Raw genomic sequence first — 11642 nt, 5'->3', positions numbered from 1 at the left:
ACTAGATGACATCATACAAGAAAAATGCAAAAAGCACAAAACTTTTCAAAGGAAGAGAACTTGTCAAAAGGACATATATGATATATGTTCGGTCGGAATATATGTGTTATATTAGAAATTAACATCCTTAATTTCATAGCCTCCAATTTCCCGTTTCCTAAATTGGAAATTGCATTATAGAATCACCTTCTAACAACAAAAATGAAGTTAATTTAATGAGCACGATAACCATGAGAATTATTATAGTTCTAAGTTTTTATTTAGCAGCAGTCCCTCACTTAGAAGTAACTGGAGCAAGAGTTTGAAAAAGAACAAAAAGTTATTACCATAATAGTTACAATTTGAACTAAATAATACAAAATTGGGCTCATTGAATCCCATGTAGCATCCTAATTCCTAAATTCCCCTGAAAAATCTGGGGATTTTTTTTCACAATTTGCATCTTTCTGATGGCAAATCAACAAAAGGTAAAAAAGAAAAAATCAAGATCCTCTCACTTTGATGGAAAATCCAACTTTAAATTTAATTACATGATAAATAATTACAGTTTTTCTACATCTACATAATTGAATTTGACTTGCTCATTTTGGATTGAAGGTTTGGATTTTTTGAGCTTGACATCTCATGTCAATCTGAACATGATAAAAGTTACAGGTAGGCTGAACACAAGGGAAATAATTGCTGGGATGCAAAATTGTGGCTGGTCTGCTCTCTTATCTACACAACATGAAATAGCATTATCCTTTTCAAAAGCTTGCAAGAGAAATAGACAACTTGACAATATGCATGTTGTTAGTAAATTAGACTGATAGTTACTAAAGTACTTCATCGAATTTATTTTCTTTCAATAAAATCATTAAATTGTATATTAGTTATTCCGAACAAGAAAACAGTTGACTATATTAAACACCATATTGTACAATGTGACTTTTTAAAATTTATTTTTGTACATGACGTTTAGTTAGCATATAGTTAACTATTTTCTATACTATATCAATATTCCAAATAGCGAAAATCACTTTATTGAAATCAAATATTCAGTTGCTATTTTATCCTCTAGCTCCTAGTGCTTTAATTTTTTAATATCATCCTCCACCTTAGAAACCCTAATTAGTTTGACTTTTTTGCACTTACTTACTATGTTTAAGGTTAACGATAATGTTCAATAGACTAATGTTTTTAACATCAAGGACGATACTGAAAAAGAAATTAAACATTAGGGGTCATACACAACCTGTAGCAGCCGAGTTAGAAAGCAGCAAATCCATATTGCCTTTCTTTTGCTGGGACATCAGCGTCTAAGAGCGTCTTCAACCTCTGCTTGCATAAACAAAATTAATGAGACACTAGACAAAACAAATCAACTTGGAAGATCATCTAGGATTGTTAGCAGTTTCTTAATAATGGAACTCAAATTCAAGACTCCACGAGCATTTTGAAAACTTTTAGAAGATCATCTAGAAAATGATAGAGATTTATTAAACATGCCATTAGTATTGATCAACTCCTGAAAACACATTATATCCTCGGAAATCATTTCCTATTTTTTAAAAATTACAGAAACATGACCTGAAACACTTCGTACCTAAAACGCTCTAAAATAAAAAAGCATTTTGCTGACATAGATTCCTTTCAGATGAAAAAAAAGGGATGATAAATAAGCTGTGGTGTTACCATTAAGTATTGTGGAGGTTCATCCAGACTAGTACAACCTAGAACAACTTCCCTCCTGAGTTTTGTTGTAAGCTTGTGGCAAACTCGTAGCTAAAAATAGCATCATAAAGAAGGAATAAGTATTACACTGACAACAACAGAGCAGTAACTTGCAATTCACAGAGTGACATTCAGTTTTTAACTAAAAGTAGAGAAGTAAAAGTGGCTGGAAAATTATATACCTCAGATCGAGTTGCACCGCCGATGATAAATATAAAAATACGCTGTCCCATTTTCCTTAAATCTAATGATGCATTCGCCAATACTGAGTCACTGTAAAAGGCAGTGGAAGAGTAATAAGAAAGTTTCAAGCATACGTAATTGCAACAAAAGAACATCATCAATTTAAAGGATAAATCCATGACCCCTCTCAACTATAGTACTACAATATTATTGGCCTTAAACTTCATTTTGCGATATAAAGGTGTTTGAATTTTTTACATTATTTAACATTAAAATCTAAATAAAAAAACCAATAAAAAATTAACAAAATGATGACCAAATAAGTTTGATTATATCATTGACTCTCTTTTTTATCCATGTCACAAACATTATAGTTGTTATAGAATAAGTCAATGTAATAAATGTAAGCATGGCTAAGTCAACTAAAGCATGCCTAAGTCAACTAAAGCATTATTAGAGGCTGCTGTGGGCTTACTATGTCTCCTTAATTGAAGGAGAACCTTGTATATATATATGTGTGTATTGTTCTTAAGTAAAATATATCAATGTAGCATCTTACTCTACATGGTATCCCATGGATTTCTCTCTATTTCCATGGTCTGTTACATGGTATCAGAGCCTAAGGTCTAAGGTTTCTGAATTCTGTTTTCTGGGTAGTATTTCCAGAGTTGTGTTTCTGCAAGGGTTCAATATTTTCTGGGTAGTATTTCCCAGGGTTCAATATTTTCTGGGTAGTATTTCCCAGGGTTCCATTTCTGTCAAGAGCTTGGGTCTCTTGAATACTCACTGTTGGGACGTCATTCTATCTCACCACCTATGTGGTTCATCCTCTCTGCTTCCGATCAGCGTTTCCTCACATTCCGGCCACCCTGTGTCGTCGTCGCTGTAAGCAAAGTCCTCCTTACATGATCAGAGCCTTGTTTCGGCTTCTCTCTTGGGTTTCTGGATTAAGATTCCAAAATTTGTTTCTGCCTTGTGAGCAGAATTCGTGGGTTTGTAATTTTGGGCTGTTTCTTTCAGCATTTCTGTCTGCCTTGTGAGCAGAGTCTGATTTCACCTCAACGGATTGTCGCTGTTCCTCTTCTGCTGTCGTCGCTTCTCTGTTTCCGACAAGGATTGTTGTTCTGCTGTCGTCTTGTCATCTACCTTTAGCCTATCCGTTTTGTTCTTCTAAGTTGCATCTTCCGGATTATGTTTTATATCCTGAAGTATCTTCAGTTTCTTATGTTTTATTTTGTTTTGAGTGGTATTGTGTTAAAGACTATGTTATCTCTATCTGTAGCAAGCTAAGCATGATTAAAATCCATGCTTCAGCTTGAGGGAGAGTGTTATAGAATAAGTCAATGTAATAAATATAAGCATGGCTAAGTCAACTAAAGCATTATTAGAGGCTGCTGTGGGCTTACTATGTCTCCTTAATTGAAGGAGAACCTTGTATATATATGTGTATTGTTCTTAAGTAAAATATATCAATGTAGCATTTTATTCTACATGGTATCCCATGGATTTCTCTCTATTTCCATGGTCTGTTACAATAGTCAAATACCCTCATCACAGACTTTTTGTGGAAAATGTTAGTTCATAGAGATTTTTATGTGAAGAAATGAAGTTTAGAATCATAATATTAGTAGCGCTATAGTTTAGACGTCACGAATGTAATTTATCCTCAATTTAGAAGGATACATCTCATATATAAGCAGTCATCGGACGAAAGAACAGATTATGAGTTAGCGTGGATATTTAAATAGCATTAAGAGCTGAAAACATGCCTTGAATATCCATCATCAGAATTTCTAGGTTTTGCCCAATTTGCAGTTCGTCTTGATCTCATTGAATGAGCTGGAGCTTTTCTTTCTGGAGCAACAGGAGCATTACTTTTCCGTGCTGATCCTTTTGCCTCCTGCTGAATCGGACTTGGTTCATTCAAACAAGCATACTCATTCTTTGGCAATCCACCTTTGCTAACATTTTCAATAAGCTCCTGCAAAATAAATAATATCATCTCACATCATCCATTCACCTATTACAAACAATTATAATGTTCCTTGAGCTTATCTGCACATCCACTCCAAGTTGGCCATAAAACCCGACTGCCCTCCCAACTTTGATTAAAATGATCTATTGGCCCTAAACATGATTAAAGTGTCCAATGGATGAATTTTAACTTTACTTAAAGTGAACTTGTCCAAATCTCCACTTGCTATACCAGGATAAGACTTGAGATTAATTATGTCACTTTAAGCAATTTCAAGAGCTAATTGGTTGTTTTTAAAGTTGGAGGGCTCATTAGAGTTTTCTGGACAAATTTAGAGGCCATGTGTTAGGCCCTGTTCCTTTATAACACATGAAATTCACATTTCTAGTATACATTTTAAAGAAAGAGAATTAGTGTGCTTCAGCCATGAAAAGAAGAAAGCATAAAATTTCCCCTGCTTTAATGCAATGGCGTCGCTAGATTTCTGCTGCATTTTTCTCAAATTGATTTCATTTTATGGTCTGATTGCGAGCAGAAACAAGGTATTTTTTGTAAAAATAGAAAGAAATTGAGCAATTTCAGAAATATGGAACATGTCTGAAAGAGTTTTATTTCTTATATACAAGTTACAAAAAAAAAAAAAAAAAAAAAAAAGAAAAAGAGGAGAATGGTTAGTTTCCTTTAATTCAACAAAAGTCTTTTAGCAATAACTGATCTGTTGACAGTCACAATATGCCATTCTACTCTTTACCACACGATATAAATAGACCAGATTCATACCTCTAACATGGGAAAAAACCGAAAAAGTTGCCATGTTTCTTCTTCACCAGTTCGATCCTTTCTAGCTGCCTGTTTTTTCTGAGGAACAAGGAATGAATGGCCAGTTAGACCTTATTGCAATAGCTTTCTCTTCAATATGGAAGTAACCTAGATTGATCTTTATAAAGCAAGTCAGCTATGTATAAATACCTTCTGGTTATCAAACTTGAGGGAGAAACCACCACCAGTTGTTGTCTTTTTGGTGGCAGATGATCCAACAAGTAGCCTCATATTATTCACAACCAGCATTTCTTCTTCCGGTAACTTAGCCAACTGATAAATAAACACCATAAAATAAGTTGGATGTAACTGGGTTGAACAACAAAACCTTGCATCAGCAAGAAATTGAAAATTAAGATCCATTTTAATATGTACAGAATTTCTTACAAGTGCCATAAGCTAAAAACATCATGGTAAATGATTTATCTTTATCTCTTTTTTTCCATATCAGCCAATCAGCCGTAAAATAAAGGTTCCATTCTTATTACCTCTATTAATTTGATTTCCCTATTTCAGATCACATCATTCATCTCAGAGAAGATGTGATTTGCAATTATTATTATTATTTTTTTTATTATATAGTTGATTTGTAATTACCATTCTTATGCATATAACCATCATATGCAATTCACTTAACCATGTGGGAATTCGATAACTACCTGCAATAACTTTAAAGCTTTGTCGCCCTCAAATTTCTCTGGATATACAATTGCATAAATTATCAACAAGCGAAGCTTATTTTCAGAAGATGTGTCCTGTGAAGAAAAAGTATATTTTGATAAGAAATGCATGGTATCCTGTGTAGGACTAACCATACCAATCTTAGTCAGAAACATCTCCACTTCCTAACCTGATTTGTCCTTAGATAGCTGATAACATCCTTGGCTGCTGCATCTCCAAAAACAAGGTCCTGCTCTAGTTGCCCCAAATCTCTAAGCCCTATTTGTCTAATAATTTTGTTTATTTTTCCAGCTAACTGCATAAAGATAATAGATTAAGAAAAAAAAAACAAAAGATGATGCAAGAAGTTTCGAATCATTGCTAAAACCGCCTTCTGAGCTTCAAACTTGTTACTGGCCTTTTCTGCACTTTTCATAGGGAACAGACACACAGACACAGTACTAATTCTTTTTACATCTCTTAGGTCCATAAGTTACAGCACTAAGAAAATTGCTTTTTAGTTGGGTTTGTTTTTCTTCTTCCCCTAGCATGTACTTGATTGTATTTGGGGTATGAATCGTATTTTAATTCATGAATGGGTGCAAACCCGAAAATTACCCAAAATGTGGGGTATGTAAATTCGAATTTGTCAATTTTTATTTCATGTCTAGAGTTGTTCACCATTTAAGTACAAATACAGAGCTATGCCATTCAACAAGGAATACAAGATTTCAGGAAGAAAAAGCAAACCTCGACATGAAGAGAGAGCTTCTCCATTTGTTCATTGTATTTCGGTAGGGATTGAACAATTTTCTGCATTTCTCGTGTTGATATTTCACCATCTCTGAATGCCGTGCAACTTCACAATTAGAAACCTTAGAAATATATGGAAATGAAGATAGAAGCAGTGCACTGTATGTCAACAAAACATATAGAGATGAAACCAGTCTAACCTTCCACTTTGTTGCATTTGTGCAGCTTTGTTCTTTGCCACGAAATTGGTCATTTTGTCAGACAAACGTTCGCTAGCCTGATGTGCCAATTAATGGAAAAGAGAATCAGGAAAAGACTATTCATACTGAGAGAAAAGTTGGGAAGGGCATACATACATCTGCTATATGTACATGGCGAAGCTCAAGCCAGACAGGATCATTGTCATCCAAAACGACCTCCTTTTTCTCAAGTTCACCACTCTTTTTGTTTGGAACCTAACATACAAATATTTCATTCACTCAGAAGAATACCTGACTAATGGTTTTAATTTAAACCCTTAATAACATAATCAAAAAACCAGACATACCTCAAGCACATATTTATTACCATCCATATCCAGTAAATCGTGGCACATGGCATCATAAGTCCATTCATGTATGACAGGAGCAATCTAAAGCATGAAATCCGAAATCCATAAACATATTTTAGAAATCAAAGGTAAATAAAAGAAAAAGGAAAAAGTTGTTGCTGGAAAATTTCAGGTCACCTGATCAATAGATCTATCAAGGATGAGTAGCTCACACGTCTCAGTCTGTGGAAAGTTGGGAATTGATTTATACTTTGAAATACAGTTAAATACAGCAGTAGCAAGTTTTGAAGGAACTGTTTCTCGAAAATCTGTTGATTCCTCTGTCTTGGCAGCACGATACCGCACACAAGGCAGTTCCTAAAAAAGCAAGCAAATAACAAATTCCAACAACGAAGCCAATCACTTCTAAAGAATACGTTTAGTTTGACATATAAAGGAATAGAACACCCCAAAATTCAACAAAACTAGGCACATAGAAAAACTTAGAAGGAGGTAAAGTACATGATCTGTAGCTTGTGGCATGCAATATTTGGCCATTAAGCCAAATTTAGCCAAAGAGAAAATCTCATACTTGAACTGATAATCATACCCTAATTACAACAATCCAAGAATTTTAGGAATAACAATTCAAGAGGTTGTTCACCCTCAAAATTGACACACTGAAAAGAATCATATGCTTGTCACTGAACCCAGTGAAAATAGGTAGAGCTAGTAGTTGTCTTTACACCACAAAACCAGAAACCAGAGAGCCTCAATATGGGTTATCTAAAATTGGAAAAGGAACTTGTAGAATTTGCATTTCTAATTTACAATTTTACCTTCAATGAAGCAAAAACAGTTGCAATTCGAGTGGCCATCACATTCAAGCAAGCATCAAATTTGCGAGAATTCTCAACATTTTCACCATAGAGTTCGTGCAATGCCCTTTCATGGTCAGTGACAAATGCCTGCATTAAAGCTTTCCCAATGGTAGATAACTATGTAATGGATTGGAGATGCTTTGTGCTATATATGAGTCTAATTAGAAGATATGGGTAAACATGGCATCATGAATGAAAAATATTCAATTTTTTTTTCTGTTAATCAAGGAGATCATTAAATAAAGCTTCCAATTCCTTGACAACAAGCAAGTCCAAGAAGCCTAAATAAGATAAAGTAGAAAAAAGAGATCTATATAATCTTTAAGCACAACTCCTAGTTGTAAAGAGCCTGCCTATTAACGCATAATCTATACATATGATAAACATAACACATGCTTCATCCATGCAGATTTCAATGAAGAAACTGCAGAAAACAATGGCATTTACTAGATGAACAATGAATAAAATAGTTAAAGACCACACTTGAAAAGTGGAAGACTTACTAATGTGTTTTACATAGGTGATAGATGAAAGCCCATATAAGATGACGTACCTGGCTATCTATAGGAAAGTATTCCAGATTCAACTGCAAAATATCAAACAAGGAGACGATGTTATAAATCCGATCTTATGCATTAGGTCCTAATAAATTTTTTTTTAATAAAAGTAAGATGGAAAAAATGTTCAAAATCTTGACCTCTCTCAAAGCACCTATTCGAGGTAACACACTCGTATCGCACTTGATGTGATTAATCAAATCCTTAGATATCGATGAACTGAAGAATATATATGCTCTGGAAAACAAGGAAAAGGATAGAAAAAAAAAGCAATCAAAATTTTGTCCTAATCGATGAGAGAGTCGAGTAAGCAACATTACATTAAAAAAACTCTAATCTTTCACTTACTTCTTGTATAAAGGCTCCCTTCCAGACATGTCGGACAAGAACATGACAATACTGTATGCCAGCAAATGATAGAGTTAATCAACATATTATCAACAGTATGTTAGCTTTGAAAAGGAAAAATTGCATAAGTATTTCTATTCTAAGACAAATAATGATAATAATAGTAATAGAGTAATAGTAATAATAATAATAATAAAATGCATATAGGCTGGCCAGTGTGGAAAAGAGAATAAGATGAACATGCCAGAATTGAATAAAGGAAAAGGAAACTTAAAGTACTGCATGTGATACTAATATCAACCAGCTACATTAAACTCAATATCAAACAAGCCAGTTATATATACGTTGTACACAAACTCAAAAGCTTCTATACACCTCAATAAGTCCAAAATATACAAACTAGGGAAAATTTAATGTTTGTTTTCACACCAATTCATTTGAACAGCACCTGCTTTGCGAGTCCAAAAGTTCGATAGTTTGACTTGCTTGTTTCATTTCATTCACTACTTAGATTTAAGAGCTTAATTCGATATCTATTTACATATCAGATCCGGCCCTTCCATTTGGCCTTTTCTTTTTGTCTCACTCAATTTGGGGTCAGGAAGCTTAAAATCTTCAGATGATATATAATGGGAACATAAATTAAGCCAAAAACAACATATCAGCATCATTGTTTTACGATTCTCTATTTGAATCTAAGATTCGATTCGATTCAGCTTTATTTCGAGCAGAATCTATAGGCAAATCTAAATTATAACGATTTCCGATTTTCAATTCGAATCATACGATCCGATTCGATTCGATTCAGTTCTATTTCGAGCCGGATCTTCATCAACATTCATCAAAAACTTAAACAACACTAACTACTAAACTTACTCTCCTCTACTCCAATTGTTATTTATCAAGTTATCAACTCAAACTAGCTTCATTACATTGTTATCAAGTTGACAACAACACAAATCAACAGTCATATTAGACACAATCCGGTTTGTGAATTAGTTTTATTAGAATTGCAATGGATTTGAATTTGAAGTACTTGGTTGATATGATTTTTTTTTTACATTAAAATTGCATTTCTAGACTAATATTTGATAATATTTTGAGTTCAACATGGTAAATATTCTTTTTTATAATATTATGAACTTGAACCGAATCTTAGGATTCGATTCTGTTCATCATTCACAAAATGAGGATTTCGATTCACGAGTCGAATCTAGATTTCACAACTCTAATCAGCATAAGATCATGTCATTCACAGTAGAATAGGACAAGGATAAACGAAAAATGAAGAACACCATAGAACATACTAGCATATCTCATGCTCGAGCTCGAGCCTAGTCAGGATTGAAAAGCGTTGATATCATGTAAACAAAAAATATTTCATTAGCATTTCTATTATCGAAAAGACCACAAGTACATTACTTTTCTTTTGATGGTTGCATAAAATATATAGCATCCATAGAAGGCAAAGGTTCCCTCCTCTTGAACAGATCTTCCACCACTACAAAAAACAACAACAAAAAAAAGGTTATCAATGATAAGAACATTGATAGAGAAAGATTAGTGTAAGGAAGATAGATCATCAAATAGATCATTATTACAGAATTTACAATCTTCATCTAGCCAGCTTGGGTTTGCAACAGAGGAATAAATAGTAATAGAGGAAGTAAACAAGAAGAAATAAAATCAATTTGATTCATACATGAAACTCCTTGATCTGTGATATCTGACATTTTACAAGCGTGAGACATAACTTTCATTGTAACCTTATCCATGATGAAAACCTGTACAATCAGTTCAGATTAACTAAATAAACAACACCAAACATAATTAATTACTACTCAATTTTATTCTAACAATCGATTTAACGGAAAACAAGCATTATGATGGCTGCTATATCACATTTACCTTCCAGGTCGATCTCGTATCCCCTGCCACCTTCGTTGATCCCAGCATTTCAACCAACAGACCTGTATGTAACAGATCATGAAAATTAATTTCAGCCATGGTTAAACGAAAATGAGAAAGTAAAACAATGAACTGATGCCATCCTTCCCGCCATCAAACTTAATTTAAGATTCTCCCGCCAAATTAACAGAACAAAAAATTGAGACGAATGGGAGTAAAAGTGCGGGAAGAAACTCACGATCACGGGTGATTTGACGAAAGAACTTGTAATCACCGCCATGAGAATTGGATTCTGAATCGGATAATGACATTAGAGATGCTGCTACTGGATTGTTTTGTTATTGTTATTGGTATGCAAGCTTAGAAACAGTATGATACAGAGAGAAATCTTGGAATCAGAAAGTGAATTGGGAGGAGAAAGAAAGATGGGAATCAAAGAATGGTTACATTTGTGAAGGAAAATCTGAGTAATGCAGCGCGAGTTCCGGTTGATTGAATGGATAAAATGAATTCGAATATATACGGTGTATTCTATAATTGTTTGGCATTTTCAGTACGATTTGTCGATTTTTCTTCATTTCAAAATATAAAATCATCATTGAATTATTATTATTGTTATTATTATTATTATTATTTTTAGAAAAATGCTTGTATTTTCATTAGATCGGAGGAATCAGTACAACAAGCAAAATACAACGAAAGTAAATGCTAAAACCAATACAAGATCCACGAAGGGATGAAAACGACTACAAAGAACAAAGAAAACTATAAAAGGTATAAAAAACATCAAACAACAATATAACATATACTTCTTGTAAATCCAAATCTGTAGAAAAGCATCTGCAATCCACATTTTATTCTTTAGGCCATTCCGAACATTCTGATCCGAATCTTTTTTTTTTCTTGTTGCAACCATGTAAATTATTGATCCACGGATAAGATAAATCGTTTCTACTCTTGCTAAATCTAAGAAAGGTATAAAAGATAGAATAATAGAGAGCAGATACAATTCAGACAGATAAAGAAATCCATATGATACAAACAAAAAAAATAATAATAACAAAAAACACAGAAACCTAATTCAGTGGAAAGAGGAAAAAGGAAGACAAACTTTCTTCGTACTCCTTATAGTAGATCAACAAAACATGAGACTTTGACACATGGGAAGAGAAGAGAAGAAGATGAGAGAGATGGATAGACATACGAAATTGCTCTCGCTAATGTTACAAATCGAGAAAAAATAGTCGCTTGATAGATCTTTACTTTACCTTTCTATTTATGCTTGTCTCAAATTGGTTTGGGGACGAGCGGTGCTA

At 33.7% G+C, this 11642-nt stretch overlaps 1 protein-coding gene across 1 annotated transcript; it reads right to left on the bottom strand.

Annotated features, from left to right (window-relative positions):
• Window positions 1-468: 468 nt before the first annotated feature.
• Window positions 469-10844, bottom strand: LOC136216773 (protein transport Sec1a). Its single transcript, XM_066003333.1, has 22 exons — window positions 10565-10844; window positions 10327-10388; window positions 10121-10202; window positions 9841-9919; window positions 8419-8469; window positions 8211-8307; window positions 8067-8099; window positions 7472-7600; window positions 6831-7010; window positions 6651-6734; window positions 6460-6558; window positions 6304-6380; window positions 6101-6194; window positions 5541-5666; window positions 5350-5445; window positions 4841-4963; window positions 4652-4729; window positions 3666-3877; window positions 1896-1986; window positions 1675-1764; window positions 1235-1317; window positions 469-717 (listed from the first exon to the last, which is right to left on the bottom strand). Exons 1-21 carry the CDS (start codon window positions 10635-10637, stop codon window positions 1249-1251), a joined length of 2025 nt encoding a protein of 674 aa, XP_065859405.1. The 5' UTR covers window positions 10638-10844; the 3' UTR covers window positions 469-717; window positions 1235-1248.
• Between the last annotated feature and the right edge of the window lie 798 nt (window positions 10845-11642).

The sequence above is a fragment of the Euphorbia lathyris genome, chromosome 2, assembly GCF_963576675.1.
Source record: "Euphorbia lathyris chromosome 2, ddEupLath1.1, whole genome shotgun sequence".
Classification (NCBI taxonomy): domain Eukaryota; kingdom Viridiplantae; phylum Streptophyta; class Magnoliopsida; order Malpighiales; family Euphorbiaceae; genus Euphorbia; species Euphorbia lathyris.
The sequence above is the reverse complement of the archived record's forward strand: the minus strand, read 5'-3'. Positions and strand labels throughout refer to the sequence as shown.

Bases quoted from the DNA above. Each gene is read 5' to 3' on its own strand.
- LOC136216773 (XM_066003333.1), bottom strand. From the start codon at position 10,637: ATGTCATTATCCGATTCAGAATCCAATTCTCATGGCGGTGATTACAAG. The intron at 1,987-3,665 runs GCATGTTTTCAG...TGCCTTTTACAG, and splicing joins TCTGATGATGGATATTCAAG to TGACTCAGTATTGGCGAATG. The intron at 1,318-1,674 runs GTAACACCACAG...TTATGCAAGCAG, and splicing joins AACCTCCACAATACTTAATG to AGGTTGAAGACGCTCTTAGA.